Source organism: Diadema antillarum, unplaced genomic scaffold (assembly GCF_040938485.1).
Source record: "Diadema antillarum isolate AM-2024a unplaced genomic scaffold, OU_Dant_1.0 seq00000685_RagTag, whole genome shotgun sequence".
In the NCBI taxonomy this organism is placed as follows: Eukaryota; Metazoa; Echinodermata; class Echinoidea; order Diadematoida; family Diadematidae; genus Diadema; species Diadema antillarum.
In genome coordinates this window covers 588,785-610,624 of record NW_027271590.1, presented here as the reverse complement: position 1 = coordinate 610,624, position 21,840 = coordinate 588,785, and the positions used below count along the sequence as shown (strand labels likewise).

The 21,840-nt window shown below is 40.1% G+C and overlaps 1 protein-coding gene across 1 annotated transcript; it reads right to left on the bottom strand.

Moving 5' to 3' along the window:
- Positions 1 to 252: 252 nt before the first annotated feature.
- Positions 253 to 19,551, bottom strand: LOC139737197 (probable ATP-dependent RNA helicase DDX28). The gene is made up of 13 exons (XM_071647874.1): positions 19,429 to 19,551; positions 18,418 to 18,699; positions 17,349 to 17,477; positions 16,296 to 16,496; positions 15,729 to 15,797; positions 15,091 to 15,172; positions 14,496 to 14,602; positions 12,540 to 12,650; positions 11,077 to 11,173; positions 10,034 to 10,182; positions 3,955 to 4,047; positions 2,157 to 2,309; positions 253 to 369 (listed from the first exon to the last, which is right to left on the bottom strand). The coding sequence occupies exons 1-13, from the start codon at positions 19,525 to 19,527 to the stop codon at positions 253 to 255; spliced, it is 1,689 nt and encodes a 562-aa protein (XP_071503975.1). The 5' UTR covers positions 19,528 to 19,551.
- Between the last annotated feature and the right edge of the window lie 2,289 nt (positions 19,552 to 21,840).

The window sequence follows — 21,840 nt, the reverse complement described above, 5'->3', positions numbered from 1 at the left end:
GTCGGCACCACCGACAGGATACAACATGTCACAATCCCTTGTCATGAAATGGAACATCAACAAAACAAACAATATTGTTTGTTCATCAATTTTCAGAGTGGCAATGCCTTAAGGTACCACCATCAAGTCAAGCCGGTCTGCATCCATCATGTTGCCATGGCAACCTGGAGTTCTTCCTCGAAAACAAGGGCATCTCTGTAACACTACTGCCCTTAATTAAGAGAGTGCGCTGGAAGATCCTGTCATCCCCTGTCATCCCCCAATGTTCCCCTGGAGTGCCTGCATCTCTTCTTGCATCGCACGGTTGAAGTGTGCCCGCTTGATGTTGGTGGTGAATCGCGGAAGACCCTCCCGCGTTCTGACAGCTCTCTGCAGATGTAGTGATGTCATTGTAGGGAGAGAGAGAGAGGAAAGAGAAAATATTGAACACTTTTGATTTATGTAAAAGGGGAAACTTTCCCATGAATATTGGCAGTGGGCCAATTTCAGTGAACTTTACTTGCTCAATCTTTAGCACAAGAGAGCATTTCAAAACATTTTTTTTTGTATGTGGGTAAACAGCATAATTTAAATGATTTATTTGCAGGGTTAGTGAACTTAAAACCATGTTGCTGGCATAACTTTTCATCTATCTCAAGAGCCGAAAAAATACCACACCCTCCACCAAAGCAAGTCATGAGAAGAACTTTCACTTGAATCAAACATAGAAAATAGATATTTGAAAAAATAGGTTTCACTGGAAACAAACAACAAAATTGAATGTAAAGGAAAAAAAATGAACATACAAGCCACAATGAAGTGATCTATACACGCTTAGCCACAATGAAGAGATCTATACACGCTTAGATCCTTGAGAAAGTATATATTTAGTACAGCAAAAAGAAAATTGTTCTTTTCGCAAGGGTTTAATTTTCACCAATTTTGCAACACAAAAAAATATTGCCAAGCACAGCAAAGTGACAGAGTGAACAATATCATCAGTTTAAAATCATGAAACAACATTTTGCGAAAAATGTCTGTGACCTCCTCATGTGCAAACTAGACATATCGCTACGGCTACTGATATGCCTCCGCCATAATGCATGGTTCTCCTAATAGGTCTATAGTACAATGTCTTGACAATGTGTGATGACAGTTTCACACAACTGGCAAAATATTAAAAGGACAGGTTTGACACAAATGTGCTGAATGTTCACTTTCCTAGAACTAGGTTCAATTGGATGAATGATTAAAATGTCAGAGTGCAGGTATTTGGGGAACTGATGATTTTTACTTGACTTTTGACCCTTTTATAAGTTTATGCATTGAGTAATTTTCAAGGTATTGAGGAAAAGTATAATTTCAGTATCAAATGGGAAAATAGCATTATCTAAACCTGGCCTTTGACCTTTGACCTCACAGTTCCAAAGAGAATCACTGTTAGGTTGAACATGCATAAATATGTAAGTTTCATGATGATACCTGGAGTTACTTTCGAGATATGGAGGAAAAAGTGCAATTTAGCACTTTCACTTGACCTTTGACCTTTGACCTTTGACCTTTTGGCAAGAAACTTCCCCAAAAATATATATTGGGTAATACATGCCATACATCAAGTTTAAAAAAAAAAAAACCTTCAGGCATATTGCATTCTAAGGAAAGTAGTGATATTTTGAGGAGTTGACCTTAACCTTTGACCCCCTGACCTTTGACCCATGACCCCAACTTCCCTAGATAATCACTGCCCATCAGTACAAGCATATATACTAAGTTCCATGAAGATACCTTGAACCATTTGCGAGATATGGAGAAAAACATGAAATTTCAATTTTTTTTTCACAAAATAACCTGTGACCTTTGACCTTTGACCCTGTGACCCTAAAATCCACACAAAGTATTATCCCCCAAGGATATACCCTCATACCAAGTTTGATGTAAAACCACCACACGGTTCTTGAAATATCGATAAAAACAAAACGGGACGGACGGACGTACGGACGGACGGACGGACGGACGGACGGACGGACGACCCGAAAACATAATGCCTCCGGCCACTTCGTTGCGGAGGCATAAAAAATCTGTACGTAAAAGTAATAGCCTTTACAGTACTAGTATCACACCTACAGTCAACACATGGTGATATTGAAGATGATTGGCAGATGGCTGTGAACACAAACCTCAATCTTGTTGACCAGATCAACGTCCCACTTGTGCACCACAAAGTTTGTGACGTGTCCCACCCCCTGGCTGCCAACGCGACCCACCCTGCCGGCCCGATGGATGTAGTCGGACATGAAGTTAGGGAAGTCAAAGTTGATCACATGCTGCACCTGTTAATAGATGGGCAAAGACAGAAACAGAGGAATATAAATAACAACAGATATTGTTGACACTATGTTCACATATTTGTGAATGCTTACTTAAGCCACAATGACTGTGTCATCAAAGTGAGGGAATCAAAACATAACTTCTGCACAAACATGTGACAGTCAAATATAAGGGGGAAAAAAATGTTACACATTGCCATCTTACAGCTATTAACCCGTTGAGGACGAGTCCCGAGAATACTCGGGCAGATGTCTATGGGAAATGCGTGTTATAGTAAGATCAGTCCGTCCTCAACAGGTTAAGTGCATAAAACTGCAGCAAAAGAGCTTCCTAATAGCATAACCTCTGTCTGCGAAAGAAGGCAAAATTTAGGCGCTTTGACAGTTGGAATAATTCTTTCATAAATTGAAATTGAAATTTCCCTTTACCAAAATTGACTTACTGTGAACTTTAGAGGATGAATGAAATCTTACTGAAAAAAAAAAGCTTAGCAATAACACATACATGGATAAATGCATACAGATGATTTCTGTATCTTTTTTTTTTCTTTCTTTCTTTCTTTCTTTTGGGGAAGGGGAAGGGTTTAAAATGATGGGGAATTACTCTACTGAATCATGATCATGCATGACTGTAGATTGTTAATGCTTGATTTGTAACTGGTCTTCTTGATGACGGGAAAAATGCACAACCTGATAAGAAAGTTTGTCTCAATTTTAGCAGTGTTCACTGCAGATGAATGTCAAGTAATTTCTTTTTTTCTCTCTCTCTCTCTCTTTTTATTTGCTGCTACCATGGAAATATGAAACCTGACAAAATTTGGTGCACACCAGCAATGCTCCATCAAAACATGCCAGTATATCCTCTCGGTACTGTTTCACGGTACTGTCTCTCCTCTCGGTACTGTCTTGCGTCTTATATGTGTGTGGGTAATTGAATGTGTGTACGAGTGTGTTGTCCTTGTCATATTTTCCCGGTACAGGTGGTTCAGTGAACAGTGTCCGGGCATTAGCATTGATATTCCATTTTTATTCTTTACTTTTTCGCGACCTGCGTATCTCAAAATAACTACATGTTCATCTTTACAAATGATTTAAATAATCTATATCAAATACAATAGCTATAAAAAAACCCTCATTATTTATCTAGCGATCCACGTCCCACAAGCTTTGCTTTTTAGTGGATCACTATTTTCCATAATCAAATTTATTTTCCGCACGCCCACGAAGTATATATGCATTGTTCCTCCTAATTATTGTATATATATATATATATATATATATATATATATATATATATATATATGTTGTTATATAATTTATCTCGTACACTACATGAATCTTTTGCAAATGTTTGAACAATATTATTTCATGACATGCATACTTTGTACTATGTTTTGATTTTCTTGATTGGAAATAAACTATGATCAAATTGAATTGAATTATAATTATATCTTTTACAAAACAACACAAAATAAATTAGCCCTATTGATGACACAGAGGGAATTCCCCCTTAACAACAGGGGAAATTCCCCATTAGCAACTGGTCACTAACATATTATTCCCTTTTGTCTGCTAAAGTGATATACATAATGTATAAACCTAACCTATACAACAACACTGACATACACGTAATACCAGGTAGACTTACTTTCACTGTGTCAACTCCTCTTGAACCGATGTCTGTACAAACCAAGATGTCAACTTTTCCGGATTTGAAAGCCGACATTACTCCACTCCTTGACTGCAATTCAAATGAAACGAGACAAATAAATCAAAATACTGAGATGACTATACTCATAAACTCTCCTTGGAGTTCAGACTCATCTGTATAGCACTGAGAGGATGTTTTGAAGAAATTTACATCACATCTGATGCAAAAATCCTGAATACCACAATGAAATGGACAGCTGAATTTGTAACAAGCTTCAAATTCTCATTGTGTCATATTCATACCGCCCTTGTGCTTTTCAAGAACTAATACACTTGGTATGGACAATATCCTATACACACCTGTGCCAATGAAATCATTGTGGATACAAAGAGGTCACCCATTCTGAATTCTCCAAGTGCAGGTATGAGGGAGATATGAGGCTCAAACTGATGTGAGAGATAGACGTATTGGCGTCTACAGCTGGACTTTGATATTAAACCTGTGATTCCACATAATATCCATGTTCTTGTTTTTTTTTAGATGAAAAGCATGCAATTTTTATTTTCCAAATCAAAACTTTCTATAGATCATGCACACTACAGAGAATTACACAAAGACAAGTCTTTGGGACTATAAACATTTTGTGTACAATAGAAAATAATAATAATAATTAACATTTATATCGCGCTTAATACACAGTTTCTAAGCGCCTTACATATATCATAATTATGCCAAAATGTAATATTATATTCAACATAACTACAAAACTCTACAATAATTTACATTACATAATATACTTTAGCAATAATCAAATATTAAAATTTGCATGCTTAATAGACACACACAAAAAAGAAGAAAACATAACAAAATATTATTAAGAATTTCTTACATAAGAATACATATCAGGAATAGGAAGATTAAATGAGAACTTACCTGTTTGAAATTTAATCTTGATTTTATAAGTAAGTCGTAGAGAAGAGACTACATGTCTCATCGGGTGTAATATGAGATCCCGCTGGTCACGTGTGTGGCAATTTTTTAAAGCTGTACGAGACTACAGGATATATTGATAGGAAGATGAAGATGTTGAGAACTTTACCTGCATAAGGCTACGTAAGTCGCAGGGTGGGAAGAGGAGGGATGTAGTCTCTTCTCTACGACTTACTTATAAAATCAAGATTAAATTTCAAACAGGTAAGTTCTCATTTAATCTTCCTATTTTATTACGTAAGTCTCCGATCGAGACTACATGTCTCATCGGGTGTAATATGAGATTTCAAAGCCCTGTAGTCACGTACAGAACAATACATCTGTAAGCCATCAACGGCATCACTACAGACAGACATACCTGTGCACTCTGTGCAGACTGCCATTCCATATGCAGACTGAAGTTGCCAAGTCACATTTTCAGTAAAGCCTGGGCAAATTGGTTAGTATCTTGTAAGGGCTTGCAATAAAACTTGCGGAATGTCTTCTCAGCCACCCATCCAGCCCTTGAGAGGATTTCTGACACAGGCACCTCACTCCTTTGTGCTGCTGACGTAGAGGCCGCCCTTGTGGAGTGAGCACTGAAGATCTGTGTATCGACACCAGCGTCATGTAGGACAGTCTTAATCCAACGTGCAATTGTTTGCTTTGATGCACGACGGTGAGGCTTCTTATAAGCTACTAACAAATGTCTCTCCATCCCTCTTAGATTCTGTGTCCGCTGCACATACTCTTTCATATAATTCACTATGCACAATCTCCTATCTGGAGGGTACGCATTTAGTGTGACACTGAATCCCGTATTTCCAGGCTTGTTTTGTTTCAGTGTGTTCTCAAAAGAAATCTCAACAGATGATTTTTTCCACCTCATCCTGTCCAGGTGGATAACATGAAGAGACTGCACCCTTTGTGCAGAAACAAGTGCTATCAGCATAGTCAATTTCTGAGTAAGTTGCTTCAGATTAAGTGCCTTGGATGGAGACAGCTTTCTGAGGTAGTCCAAGACGACTTTAACATCCCAGATAGAAGAGTAGCGAGGAGCAGGCGGCTTTAAATGAAAAACTCCTTTCATAAACTTATTTACAAGTGGGTGCGACCCAAGAGGCTGTCGTCCACCATCAACTATGAGAAACGTGGAAAGGGCACTCCTGGCTGTATTCAGGCTACTGTATCCAACTTTTTCTTTGTCTAACATATTTGTAAGAAATGCAAGGACATCACAAACTTGGACATTCAAATAATTAATGTGTCTCTCTGCACAAAATCTTTTCCATTTTCTGATGTACACCTGGTACTGTGCTTTAGTGGATCCTTTCCACGACGCAGCTATGATGTCTATTGTCCTTTGTGTGAGGCCCTGCTCTGCGTAAAGTCCCTTCCAAGCCTGCAACATAATAGAGACAAGTGATTATTCAAAGGATGTGGGGTGCCTGAAACTGGTTGACATAATAATGTCTTACTCTTTCGAATTAACATGGGTTCCTCAACCAGCATACTCTTAAGGATAGGGTACCAAACCTGTGTTGGCCAATTGGGCACCACTAAAATCCCACATGCCTCATCCTTCTGAATTTTCTGCAAGCACATTGGCACTAGATTGAATGGGGGAAAGGCATAAAACTCCCACTGACTCCAATCAACTGTGAAGGCATCTACTGCCCAGGCCTCTGGTTCAGGCCTCCAAGAAATATATCGGTCTACCTGTTTATTTAGGCGGGAGGCAAACATGTCAATTTCAGGCACACCAAATCTCCTGATTATTTGTTGAAATATGCTCTTATTCAACATCCATTCTGTGCTGTCCGAGAATTTTCGAGACATGCGATCTGCTTCAATATTCAATCGCCCAGGTAGGTGAGCAGCTGTAAGCCAGATGTCCTTACTAATACACCATTCCCAAATATCAATGGCCATTTGATTACATTCAGGAGATTTTGTGCCACCCATATTGTTCAGATATGCGACAGCCGTTATGTTATCTGCTCTAACAAGTACATGATTGCTCCTTTTCTCTGAGCAAAAGGCTTTTAGCCCATGACTAACTGCTACCATTTCTAGCAGGTTAATTTTATTCTGATTTGCCTCTTTCAACTCATCACTATTCCATCTGCCACCTGTTGAAGTGCACAGATTTGTTGCCCCCCAGCCTTTACCACTGGCATCTGTGTGGATTTCCACATCTGGTTTTGCCCTCTGCATTGGGCTAAACTGTGACTCAAGGTTCCATATCTACCACTGAATTTCATGCATGCTTTCTCTTGACAAGGTCATATGCCTATCGAAATGTCCCTTGTTCCTTGCAAGGGCAAGAATCTTGTCTTTCTCTAAGGCTCTATAATAGAGAGGGCCATATTGTACTGCTGGGAATGATGCCACTAGTTGTCCAATAACCTTTGCAACTGTTCTGATAACAGGTTTCTCAGTAGCCAACAGTTCTTTACAAGACTGCTTTATGTTCTCCTGTTTTTCTTTGGGAAGCCTAACACTCATATCCAGAGTGTTCAGATTGAAACCCAGAAAGGTAATCTCATGAGTAGGCTCTAAAACTGATTTTTCAGGGTGAACAATAAACCCCAAATTTGATAGCAACTTAGTAGTTGCGCTCACTGCTGCCTGCATTTCCTCGGCAGTTTTTGCAATGATAAGTGTATCATCTAGATATGCAATTACAATGTGGCCCTGCTCCCTGAGCGTTGCCAAAACAGGCTTTAGCAGTTTTGTAAAGAGCCTTGGTGCTGAACTAAGCCCATTGGGAAGTGCTTGAAATTGCCATAACCTTCCCTGCCATGTAAATCTCAGGAATTTTCGAGAATCTGGGTGGATAGGAACCGTGAAGTATGCGTCTCGGAGATCGACTGAAGCTAAATAGTCTCCCGGAGAAATAAGCGGTAGAGCTGTCTTGATATTATCCATCTTAAAATGCTGATACAAAATACTCTTGTTTAATTCTGTCAAATCCAAGATGACCCTGAGGCCGCCATTCTTCTTTGGCCTTGTGAAAATATTTGATATGAATTCCCCTTCTACATGTTCACATGCTTCTATGACATTTTTCTCAACCAGCTTGTTGATTTCTTCCTGAATCGAGGCCATTTCCTCAGAATTTCTTTTGAATTCATGAAGGGGTTTTTCCCTACAAGGGGGATATTTAGCTGGGTCAAATTCAAGCTTGTAGCCCTGTACAGCTTGCAAAATATATGTATCAGATGTAAGCTCTCCCCAGTTGTGCATATGTAGCTTCAGTCGACCTCCGACTGCAATATCATTGACATTAGATGTTATTGTCTCCCTTACCTCATCACTGTTTGGGAGTTGCTCTATTTCATCCTGCCCTGCCCTTGGCCGAGCTTCCGGTACTGTGGGGCTTGGCGTCCCTCTCGAGACGCTGTCGGGGTAAACGTATGGGGAGCTTGTGGGGTCCTCTTCCTCCACTGGTTTCGTTGGCCTAAAAAAGGCCTAGATGTGCTCCCTGACGAATCCGCGTAGGATGTCCGCGACACCCAACCAGCTTCCTTGTATCTGCGTTGAGACCCTTGGCTTGGGTAGGGGTGATAGGCCGGCTTGGGTCTTTTAAACCCGCCTCTCATCACTCCGGCCGCCGCTTTGTGCTGGTCTTGCAAGTCCTTTACTTGCTTGCCCAAGTCATCCCCAAAGAGATACTTGGTTACAGGGTTTGTTGGTTTGCAGAGATGAGTAAATTTCGCGTTCAGATCCAGCTTGATCAATTCTTTACGAAGAGCATTCATCTCAAAGTTTGCGTTGCACAACAAAGCTAGAACGTCTTGCTGTTCGGGAGATATGTTGCTTGGATCGAGCAGGCTGACGTAAGCCGAGATACCTCTTGTTAGGGATTTTTGGACCCTCTGAAGTTTCACATCCTTCGTACGAACAGGGGCAGAGAGGTTGTCCCAGATCGTCTGATTCACTTTCGGGGTGTCGATCCCTCGACAGTTCGACGGCACTGGGTATTTGCTACTTGTCTCATCGAGCACTTTCTCTTCCAGATGATGGCTCATCAAGTAGTTGACAGAGCTTGCTAGCTCCTCATCAAGAGGCTGTCCAATATCTGATGCCACCGCAAATTTAGCAGCAAAAGCTGGTACTGTCTGTGCTTCTGCCCTATCCACGCACGACTCCAGCTCTGAGCTATGCCCTGCACTCAAGGCATGCACCATGTCATCATCCTCAACATCCATTTCTTCTGTATGTGCCAAGTCATAATCTGCACTAACGCTAGAAGTTGAAGCAGAGGCTGAATCACTTCCACTGCGATCAAGATGTCGGTCTGGCTGTGCATGTCCCATGCCTGCCACCCCTTCCCTTTTACTGGGAAGAGCCTCCATGAACTGACAGAGCAAGCCTTCGAGTCTATCAAGACGACTGTTTATGGTCCCAAAGTTATCATTTGTCAACTTTGACGAGTTGGATTTCGTAGCAATCCGAGGCCGAGTCGCCGCTACCGCCGCGCGGTCGCCAGCCTCCATCACCGCCGGTACTCCCCGTCCACGGCCCGTGTTGGCAGCCGTACCTTTCGCTGCCGCTGCGCGGTCAGCTTGGCTAGCACTCACCGCCTGTTGTGACTCCATTGCTGCTCTGTTTTCGCCCGAAGATTCTGCCGCTGCGCAGTCAGTTTTATTCTCTTTGTTTTCTTTTTCCGCGGCCACGCCAGCGGATCTTCTATCCTTCTGTTCTTTCATTATTCTGATAAGTCCGAAAGGAAGAATTTCCGCGAAATTCTTGAATATTCGAGGGTTGTGAAAAATCCTTTTCACACACACAAAACGCGCCAACGAATTGCCACACACGTGACCAGCGGGATCTCATATTACACCCGATGAGACATGTAGTCTCGATCGGAGACTTACGTAATAAAATATGTACATTTTTAATAATTCCTTATTCTTCAAATCCCTGATTTTCTATGTAAAGATAATTTGAAATATTTCATATACATGAACTTAAATATCATTTCTTTCAGAATAATATGTGACAGATTAAACAGTCAATATTTTCTGTGGTCGTTCAGGTGATTTTCCAAAACTGCATTCAAACACCAAAAGATACACTTTATATGTGGCTGTAACCATACCTTGTCGCCCATCCTGGAGTGGAGTCGCAGGGTTTCGACGCCATTCTCCTTCAGGAAGTGCGCCAGCCAATTACAGGTCAGCGATGTGTTGCAGAAGATCATGGTTGGGACTGTGTTCTTCTCCTTCTTCAGCAGTTCCAGAATCTTAACTGCCGACAGGAATGAATGAAAGTGTTGTCCTTATGTTCAGAGACTCAAAGAACCTAAAATATTAGCGGACATGGTAGGTAATCTGTCACATACATTGTACAAGCAAAATTTTGCAGCTCAGTTCAAGGAGTTCCATCCAGAAATCTGTCTGCACCACCACAATCATATGGGAGAGTTTGGCAGAAAATATTACATTCACTTTTGTCCTTTTGAAATTTGGGATCAAAGTGCATATCAGTACTCCAATTAAAATGTAATCCTTTTATGACACACTGAAAAAAAAAGAGAATATGGTAAAAATGGATACATTAATGCATACAATCATAGCTAAATCATTGTCACAGTAAACTTTTTTGTAAATTCTGGGATAAAAAATAAATTGATTTGAAGACAACACTTGCAATAGGAATAGTACATGCAAGATTTTAGCAAAAACTACCCACTTTAAGAAGTTAAAAACATTAAATTACTCTTAGAATGTCCCTCTATCCTTCCGTCTGTTCAGAGTGTGACTTCCAGTCTGTGAGGTCTGACAGCAAAGTTATCACGATAGTTGGGGTTGGTGGAAGACGGTGCTATAGTACTGTGCCAATTTGGGAACATACCAGTATTTTCACACCCCAAAAGCATGTTTGACTGCTGTGCTGCTGCCGAGTGTTCGTAGTGCTAACTGTGAAGGAATGCTTGTTTCTGACATCAGCAAGCCCATGCACATTACTGAGCTATTTTAGAGTGTGGCATTTGACTGCCAAATTACAGTGCTTTGTGGAAGAACAAAAAATTGTACTCTGTCGTAGGATTTGGATCATATTTTTGACTATTTTCTTTCTTTTTAAATGTTAAGTGTCAAGAAATTAGACTGTAATGTAACTAGGAATGTTACTTGTTCTTACCAGCTTTATCTTCAGAGTGAAGACGAAGGAATTTCTGCTGAACATGAGGCATGATTTGGTGGAGGTATGGTGTTGAAACAATCGTCAGATTTTCTTGCTGCAAAGCGAAAACAAAAATGGACACAAACATTAAATCAATGCAATATTCTCACAACCATTTCTGTCAATTTCTAGATTTGCAAATATACTGTTGCAAAGTTAAGTCTTAATTTCTAACATATCATCTATAAGTGTAGCAACTAAAGAAATTAACAGAAATTGAACCATGCACTGTATCAATAGTTAAAGGTGCATAGTCCCGGTAGTGTAGAGGGCGCAGTTGATGATACTGCCGATCGCCGTTAGCATTGATACGAAGATTACCGAAGTTGAGCTGTCATCAAGAATAAAGTGCAAAGGTGTTGCTAAGTAACGTTGCCCTCGTTGTCTTCTCTGCGCATCGCGCAGTCTGTAGTAATGCCAGGGTGCGTGCATATGTGCTTGTTTGTGACATCACAAAAGAAGTTTGCTAAAGCTGTCATCCCCCTCAGCCGAATCATAAGCTGAACTGTGATCCGACCACTGACTACAGTGAATCGGACTTCTTCGGACTTGGGGAAGTGTGCCACAGCGTAAGCGCTAAAGAGGAGTTGATAGCGTAGGTCTCTATAGGAAACTTGCGCCGTGCGCCCACATATGCATTTGACTAAAACACCGGGACCATGCACCTTTAATCTAAGCTGAAATAGAAAGAAATGGATGTACAACAAATTGTGGATCACAAAGTAAAAATCAGAGATACAGAAGTACAACTGAACCTTACATTAAGATAACATGATAACATGGAGCAAAATCATTCTGATAGACTACTGCAAGCGTATCTGGAGTCACCACTGAACAACAAGCACGGTGTCCACAATATTTATGAATCCAATCCAGGTTTACAGCAATTGTGTCTTATCTCCCGCCCTTACCTTAATTCAGTAAAATCAAAAACTGTCTTCTATATAGTCTACCCTGGAAATCCTTCTGAAAGAAGTCCCTCCTACACACACATCTGTATCTGTGTGCACAATTCTTTGCAGCTCAGAGAAATGAGGGCTTTAGAAATTGCCACAAGCTCAAGATAAATGTCAAGTGATGAGAAAAGAAAAAAAAACCACACATGCTATTATTTGAGCTTCCTGAAAAGATTATGTTACACGGTTGAGCAGGTTGAATTTACAAACATTTTGCAATGTGTGGACATGAGTTAGTCAAACATCAGGGCTTTAGCCAATGATGCCTTGCACATCGAAAGGTGGTCTCTTTGGAATTTCCCGGTAGGATCACATCAGGTTGTGAATGCACCATAGTTCATGACCTACAATGTAGATTATGGCAGAGGCACCCTTTCTATAGAAGAGACTGATATTGATGTAGAAACTGTGTGATTTGTTTGTTTGTTTGTTTGTTTGTTTGTTTTGTATCCCTTTGGCACTCACCGATACAATCTCACTCAGGATGTTGGTGGCATCAGAAGGCATGGTGGCACCAACCAGAGTCAGCTGAGCCTCGCCGGGTGGGGTCACCTTGCGAGGGTTGCCTGCACCAACCTGACATATTGTGAGTGATGAATAGGATATTAATGGACACTTTTGATAAGCACCTCTTGTGTTTATAGTCACCATTCAAACTTGTAGGCCCTGTACATGCTAGACATAAAGAGAAAGTAAACTAGAAATGTCGCTATGGCGACTGGTATGCCTCCGCCATAATGCATGATTCTCCTAATGGGTCTATAGTACATGTGGACAATGTGTGATTACATTTTCACAAAATTGGCAAAATATCAAAATGACATGTTTGTCACAAATGTATTGAATGTTTACCTTCCTTGACCTACACGTGTATGTTTAATTGGATGAATTGGAGGAGAGCATGTATTTGGGGATTTAAGAACTTTAACTTGACTTTGACCCTCTCATAAGTTTATGCACCGAGTAATTTTCAAGGTATGGAGAAAAAGTGCAATTTCTGTATTGAACAGTAAATTGTTATCATTTTCATCTGGCCTTTGATTTATAAGAGAATCACTGTCAGGCAGAACATACATAAATATGTACTAAGTTTCAAGATAACTTGAGCCACTTCCGAGATATGGAGAAAGAAGTAAGTTCAGCACTTTCACTTTGACCTTTTGACCTTTGACCTTCTTGGCAAAAAAAAAATCCCAGATAATTTCTATTGGGTTATACATGCATACATCAAGTTAAACAAAATAATCCTGCTGGCAAAGCATAAATATAAGGAAAATAGTAAAATTTTGAAGTATTGCCTTGACCTTTGACCCCTGACCTTTGACCCAATGAACCCTGAATTCCCTAGATAACCACTGCCAGTCAGTACATGCATATATACTATGTTTCATGAAGATACCTTGAACAATTTCCAAGATACAGAGAAAATAGTAAAATTTCAACACTTTACTTGACCTTTTGACCTTTGACCTTTTGACCTCATGACCCCAAACTTTCACCAGAGAATCTTAATTGGGTAATACATGTATACACTAAGTTTCAAGAAAATATCTCTAGGCATTGCATAGATAGTGAAATTTTGATCATTTGACCTTGACCTTTTGACCTTTGACCTTGAGCATGTGCACCCAAAAGTTGATAGGCACAACTTTACCCCCTAATACACGTACATGCCAAGTTTCATTAGGATACCTCAAAAGGTTTTGGTAGTTACCCTGTCCACAAAATTCATTACGGACGGACGGAAGGACGGACGGACGGAAGGACGGACGGACGGACGGACGGAAGGACGGACGGACGGACGGACGGACGGACGGACAACCCGAAAACATAATGCCTCCGGCACCACTTCGTGGCGGAGGCATAAAAAGAGACTCTGCAGGACAACTAAATTATCTTTCCACTTTCGCTCATCTCTGTTTTTCCCCCTTCCACAGGATATATAATAGTTGGTGAAGCAAGACTATTTATAGACTTCCTATGTGGTCAAGTTATGATGAATAACGGTATTTACCCCAAATTGCTTTTTTAGTCTGAACAACAATGCAGTAAACAATATGTCTCTGAATGCAGGCATCATGGCTACAAACTTACGATTTATTGTTTTCATTGGAATTCACCTTTTGCATTCTAGAAATCAAACCATAAAATGGAGATCGGGTGATAGATGGGGGAAAAAAATACGGACAGCTAAAATTACTGGATCGAGCTGAAAGAAGGCCTTCATAGAGATATGAAGGTTGGTCAACAAAGAAGAAAAAGTTGAGTTACAGATGGTAGAGGATGAGAATCACATGGTGAAATATAAAATACAACATTACACTTTACAACAGTTGCACTGAGACTAATGTACATGTTTAAGTGTAGAAGACATTTGAGAGAAGAGGTGTTAAAATACACACTCTCGAGTACTGAACTTACATTGACTTTCTTCAAGATTCGAAGAGTCTGCTCCACAAAACTGTCATCCAGCATGGTGTCTGCTTCATCAACGACAACATGTGATACGTGACGCAGCCCAAGTATCTCTTCAGGGAAGATGTGGTAAAAGAAAAGAGATGAAAAACTTTAACTTTCAAAGAAAACAAAACTAAAAAAAAGCTTGACTGGGGAGGGATAGGGTCTAGTGGTGGCATCCCTATTGAAGCATAGAATGTTTAGGGGCCTTTTATTTTTTTTTCCAACTTCTGATTTCATTGAAGACAAACATGGCTACTTTCAATTTCTAAGCAGCTACTATAAGCAAAACCTTTTGCTGCCATCTTGACTATCTTCAACTGTCAGTAAGGTAGACCTAGTACCTTCAGATTTATTGTAGCCAGAGGTTGCCACACCGCTGTGAATTTCCAGACATGAGGGTAATCAGAGTGATGAGATGGTAATGCATGGGACAGATTGAAAAGGAGAACAACAAACTGCTCTGTAGACCTTTAAAAACAAAGGAGCAGCTACATGGGGAAGTGCTAGTGGCAGCAGTGATAATGGAAGATGTCAAACACACTTCTTCATTCCCTACCTTGTCTGAGGGCACTTAGAATGGGCCCAGGGGTAGAAATCACAATGTCTGTGGGAGAGCTCAGTCGGTTCCGCATGATTTTCTGTTTGGATAATGAAATGAAAAAAAGACAATTAAGACAAGAGACAAATATACATGTAGGGTACAGGGATGTGACAAACTTGCAAAGTCATATGGGTGAAAATAATCTGATGTGTTCCTTTGCCATAGATGACTGAAATCAACTACCGGCATTTTATCAGAACTAACAAAATGTAATATTACGATTACGCAAATGTATAGACTTGTCCCTGTTCACACCAGACTTGGATTCTCTCCACACACTATCTTACACCTCAATGAAACTGTAGGAAGGAGGAATAGGAGGAGGAGGAGGGAATGAAGAAGAGAAAGAGGAGAGGAATCTCTCTCAGCGTAACCATGCACACGTTAATGCTCACTGATCAAGTAGGACATCCCAAGTAAAACATCCAGCCCAAAGATGCTCCAATCTCTCAAGGCAGGATTTAAACTCTGAATTTTCTGCCAAAGGTTCCAGAACCAAACTCTATCATCATATTTCCACATTGTTTCAGATGTTCTATCTTGCACAACTATGTTAGTAACGATAATAATTATGATTGTGTGACAGTACTAACCAGACTCTTCCCTGCATCAAGAAACTGCACAGTTAACCCTGCTGACTTGCCAAGCACATGAGCTTCATGCTGATGGAGAGAAAGACACAAATATCTAATGTTATACACATTTCGCTTCTGAAGTAAAGATTATCACAGATCTACACATATAGAAAGAAATTCTGAAGACAATGACCACTCATAATTTCCAAGTTGAATTGCTGCAAATGTCTAAAATTAAACGTCTCAACAAGCTTGATTCAGTAATTGGGCTTCATAAATATTCCTCCCTACGAATTAGCATCATCTAAATTGAAAAAATAGATGTGAACAAATTACTCATATTCAAAGTTCATTTACGTTGTATATATAGCTAAGTAAGCATTTATGAGCTCTACAGTTGTGTGTGTAAAAGAAATACAATAGCAGATAGACGGCTCAAGTTTTCAAAGGCATCCCCAAAAAAATTTTGCCCAAGCTTGTGCACACTGTGTGTACATGTGCATATATAATCATGTGTGTGGGTGTGTGTGGGTGTGTGTATGTGTGTAGGCAGACAAAGTCTACAACACTTCCTGCGACACTCACCCAAACTTGAGCTGCCAGCTCAGCCACTGGAACCAGGACGACACCTCTGGGCAGGCCAGTGGTAACGGATGCGCCGGTCAGTCTGGATTCCACCAGAAGTCTGTGCATGAGTGGTAGTAGGTAGGCTAGCGTCTTCCCGCTCCCAGTCTCCGCTGCACAGAGGGAATTCCTCCCTTGTTTAATGACTGGCAGAGCAGACACCTGATGGGCAGCAAAATATACACTTTGGAATGACCGTCCTGCTCTAACACAACATACTGTAAAACGAGGAATGTTCGCATGCATTTTAATTTCACACATTTCACGAGAGCCAAGATTCGTGAAAACAAAATGCATGTGAAAGTTCTCGTCTACATTATACCCATTAAATGTTAGAGGCAACTCGCGAAAATTTCATACCGTGAAAAATATTGTGTTTTACAGTATTCTGGATGTCAACTCACTTGATCCCATATATTTATTAAAAGATTTGGTTAGAAAAAAAATGCATACAAAACAATCAAAAAAAAGAAAATAATTTTATATCAGTGACTGATACTACACTACCACGGTTACTGTCTTATCTGTTGGGAAATCAACTAGACTCAAGTCATTCAACTCTTGTCATCTCCATATCTCAACTGAATTAATATTTCCCATTGATGTCAACAAAGTTGATGTGGCAATACTGGCCCTCCTACAAAAGAATTTTGTTTGTCCTCCTAGCAACTGAACACATGATTTGACACACTACCCACTTTTTGAAAAATTTAAATCAACCCACAATGGATTCAGTTTCTTAGAGGTAAGGACCACTCACTTACCCTTAATAGTACTTCAACTGTAGCACACAACATATTGTAAAACTGGAAATTTTTGCAGTGTGGAAATTTTCACACAATATATTAAGCATGCAAATACTCTTTGCTTCCTACATGTAATAACTACATACAGTCTTGAATCTGTGGAATTAAAAACACAAAAAATTCATCTTACTCGGCCAAGCACGAAAAATTGCTCAGCAAAAATGTCCACTTTTACAGTAAGTATTATGTGATCATTCAAAAAACTTACCTGAATGCTTGTCGGTGTGTCAATGCCCATGACTTTTAGCCCATCTAAGATCGTGGAGTCTAGCTTCAGACTTTGAAAACTCTCCACATCTTCTCCTTCATCTTGCCCTTTCCCGGCCAATGACGGATTCTGCACAAGAAATAAGACACCAAATTATCACCCAATTCATACAGGTATGGTCTAGAAGTAAATCTGAAATATCATTACAAGTAACAGCTACCCTTGGTGCCAAAATGATTTAATTTCTAAAGCATTTCGGACAGATGTCTTTTGTTTATTTTTCTTTCCTTCCTTTGTGCTCATGTAACTTATGTTTTGTTATGTTTTTTGTACATGCAAATGCAAGTTTCAAATACTACAAAGATTTTAAATGTCTTCATGCAAAAGCTTCATACTAAGAATACACACTAACCACTGTTTCCACATCTTTTCCATGCCCTCTATGTATCACCTATCCCTGGAATGCAGTTGAAAAACTAAGGGGAATTACTGTAAAACCAGAAATATTAATGAATTTCGTAAGAAACCCTGATATGCAAAAGTGAAATATATGTGACAATTTTTGTCTATTCAATGCATTGAATGCATACAATGCTGTAAGCTATCATGATCAGCAATTTGTGCAAGTTTCATGCCACAAAAAAGGCCGTCTGCTCTAATTCACAAAATCTTAAAGAGGTGAATGTTTCTGATATTATAGTACTCACATGGGCAACGTCCAACTTAGAAACACACTGACTAAGGTCTCTGTAACATTATTTGATAATGGGTTTTCCCTAAAGTGTTTTTTTTTCTTCATTTTTTTCCTTTAAGAGCAAAAAGAATCCCAAAATACAACCAAAATTAACATTGAGGTGTATTATTCTGACTGTGTGGATGCTGCATTAACAGATTGTTTTGCTACTGTCATTTCCAAGGTGGAACACGAAAAAATACTGACACTTTCGGTTCTTACAAATCTGCATATATGTCTCTAAAGTTTTTGAAATACGATGCCTGACACAAATTGCACATAAAGTGAATTATGTAATGTGTTCCAACCTTCACTGGAATATACTGACTGCCTTACTCCTTTGTATGCAACGATGGTGAAGTAGTCGCCCCTTGCTTTGGAATGCTTCCAGCCCTGGGAGGCTAGCTTTGGAGGGGAGAACTTGTCATAGGACTGGTTGAGGTAATGGGTGAATTCTTTTCGCTTGGACGTGATGATCTCCTTGCCCGGCCTGGCAGTGAAAATACGACCCCGCCACCTCAGTGGTTTCTTCCGCTGTTGGAGGTCCTGAACCTTTTGCTGCATGGCTCTTGGAACTCGAATCACAGGTAGATCTGCTTCAGGGGTTGATGCAGATGCCTTAAAGACCACAATAAAGAAATACACTTGGTAAAGATGACTTGAAGGAAAAAAAAAAAATACACATGCCGAGTCAAAGATGTTGTGATTAAATCAGTTAGAAAATGATAACTCAAGGTTAGTGTCTGCTTATGGCAAAAGATTTATCATGTCCAATAAAAAGTTAAATATCTAAATTATCAGTGAATATGCTAACATGATTTGTATCATTCCGTGTATATTCAAGCCACACACAAAGTTTTACCTGCTACTCAGACACCCAAGAATCAATACCAACATCATTTGTCATGCTAAAACCAATGATCATTCAATAGCAGTCACAACAGACCCACAGTGTAATGCTACAATCACAATGGCACAATACAAGGACAGCCTTGTATAAATCTGTTCTCCTTCCCCTCACAATTGTTTTCCAGTCTTTTCCAACAATATTTTCTCATGCCATAACAATATATAATGGCAACTGCAACATACAGTCACAAAATAGCTGTAGTTTCCAAAGCAGCAGTTGGACAAACAGTAGTAAGATAGGAGTTGCAACAAAGGTAAATGGAATTATCTGATCTAACAACAAATGCAGTACCGTAGTAATGGGTAAACTTGGAGTCAGGACCCTGTAATGAGCGCACTAGGGACCAAGTTTACCCGCTAGACTGAGTTTACCTAAGTGGTAATTACGGTACTCTTCATTAGATTTTATGGAACTATTTACAACATGGATAAACTTACCATGAGCCTCTGACACACATGATGAACTGGCCTCACACTTGATGAGAGCACATTCCTCAGGTTTCCACATCTCAGTAGACATACTTGACAGGGGCCCATGATGTATTTAATGACTTATAGCTGTACATCTGCACATACAAAGAGTAAGACATCAATCGACATTGTGTAACAGTAGGTGTGATATCTGGGGCAAAATATGACATAATATGAACTGACATGGTTGAAGTGAAACATGACTTGGGAAAACACTTTTGAAATAAAAAAACTGTAATGTTAGTAGTCTTCTAATCCAGCAAAAATGGCAGCACTGAAACTTCAAAATTCATAATTCTGAACAGATTGTCTGATTCACTTGTAACTCTGATTTTTCTCAAATTTTTTTTTTTCAATAATGACGAGTGATGTGTTGTACTACATGTATATGGGTGCTAGGGTCTAGCTAACTGCGACCAGCCCGAAACTGTGTGAAGGAGCGCCCCGGGGTTTAATAGGGTCTAGCGTCTTTTATTGCTGCATTCACTAATCAAGTCCACGTCCATCATCATATGTACATGTAGAACCCTAGGGCAAGGCTACTGCAGACTCTAAGACCGACCCAAGTTAGTCAACAGTTAGTCTAGTCTCTAGATCTTTTTCAGGTGAAATTGTCCTTTGTTGAGTGTCAATTTATCTTGTTGTAATGTGGTTAGAACATAGTGCAGAGACAGTGCAACTCCAGTGTAATTACCGCACTAAATTAGTGTCCTAGTACATGTAGTAGTGTCCTACATTGACCAAAAGATTGGTCTGTATCCGGTCATCGGGGACATGTTCCGCGGAGAGATCGGAGACTGCATCTGGCTTCACAGAATCCCCACCAAGGTCAAGGAGAAGAGCGATAACGTCAAAAAAAATAAGAGACTTCTCTGGACAGACGGACCTTTCTGTCTAAGTAGTACAGTGACCATGGTGATGTGACAGTGTAAATTTAGTATGGTAAGGGTACCACGTATCGGCAGATTACCTTGACATCAGCACCTTGCGTATCATTGATCATGGCTGTTTGCGTATAGAGAGAAAAGGTACGCGTGGGATTAAGCGCCAATAGCTATGAAAATAATAAAAACGAAGAGATGAGAAACAAACTCATAAACAAACTAACAAACCAAACTAAACACAGTTCAATTACACATCCGCTCAGTAACAACGCACGACTGTGAAATTCACGTGTATTATCTATGGAGGGAGCTGATGGGGTGCCAGTCGTGAGGTACCAGTATGAGATTTAGGGGGTACCACCTACACGTATCGGCACCCTATTGGCCTAAAAGGATTGGCAACTTGTTTTTTCAAAAAGTATAAGATGAATTCGCCTAAGTTTTACCTCGAATATGCCGCAAATACTACAGTTTCAAATCCTGTCACCGTTCTGTTGATTCTGAATCTCTGTTGTAAAATACTGCAATTTTAGTACATGCGATGCATTTTCTTCGCGCGGCTTTGCCTCATGATCGGCATCCCCTCCCTTTATCTGGGTAATAGACGTGATTGCATGAATTTCACAGTCATGCGTCATTACTGAGCGGATGTGTAAATTTAATTGAAACGTGTTTAGTTTGGTTTGTTAGTTTGTTTATGAGTTTGATTTTCGTCTCATCGTTATCATTGTTTTCATAGCTAATGCCTGGCACTTAATCCCGCGCATACCTTGATACGCAGGGTGCGACTGCCGATGTCAAGATACAGTACCCTGCCGATATAGGCGGTACCCTAGCCCGACCAGGCGCTGTGCAAAGCACAGCGTCAGACAGACCGGGCCTCGCCATCAAAGTGGGGAACCACAACACAACTACAAAACTTATATCAATTTATACATTACTTATAGACATTTGTACGTTACTCACGTAAAGTGCATGCTTATATTAGAAGGTACATATGTCCATAGAGAGCCCTCACGATAAGTCCATTGAACAAAAAAATGGCACTTTCTAGTGCAATCCCCGACCGTCGGGGTTCATCGTTGCAGAATTCAAAATGGAGCGTTGATCACTGACTCAGCAGCAAATTATGCGTGCGCATGCGTGGCTGGAAGTGCAGCAATCTATTGCGTGCGTGCGCTCTTCGGTAGCAGCACGGTCGACAGCATGACCTTTAAAAGTGTATTCAGATCGCGTGAACTACCGATTATCAGATGTACCATTCGCACATGCTGCATAAATCTTCATTTTCGCTAAGTTGTGAAATATGTATGTAAATATCGATATCGATAGACTATGCAGTGTCATTAATGAAGATTACATTTAGACGATGAGTTTAAGGTGACAAAAAATGATGTCAAGTATAAAACTTATCAAAACTCAAAAGCGATCGTAAAGCGATCACCGCACTGAGCTCTCTTTAGTCTTTGTGTTGTGGGCTGTGTCGGTACAGCCC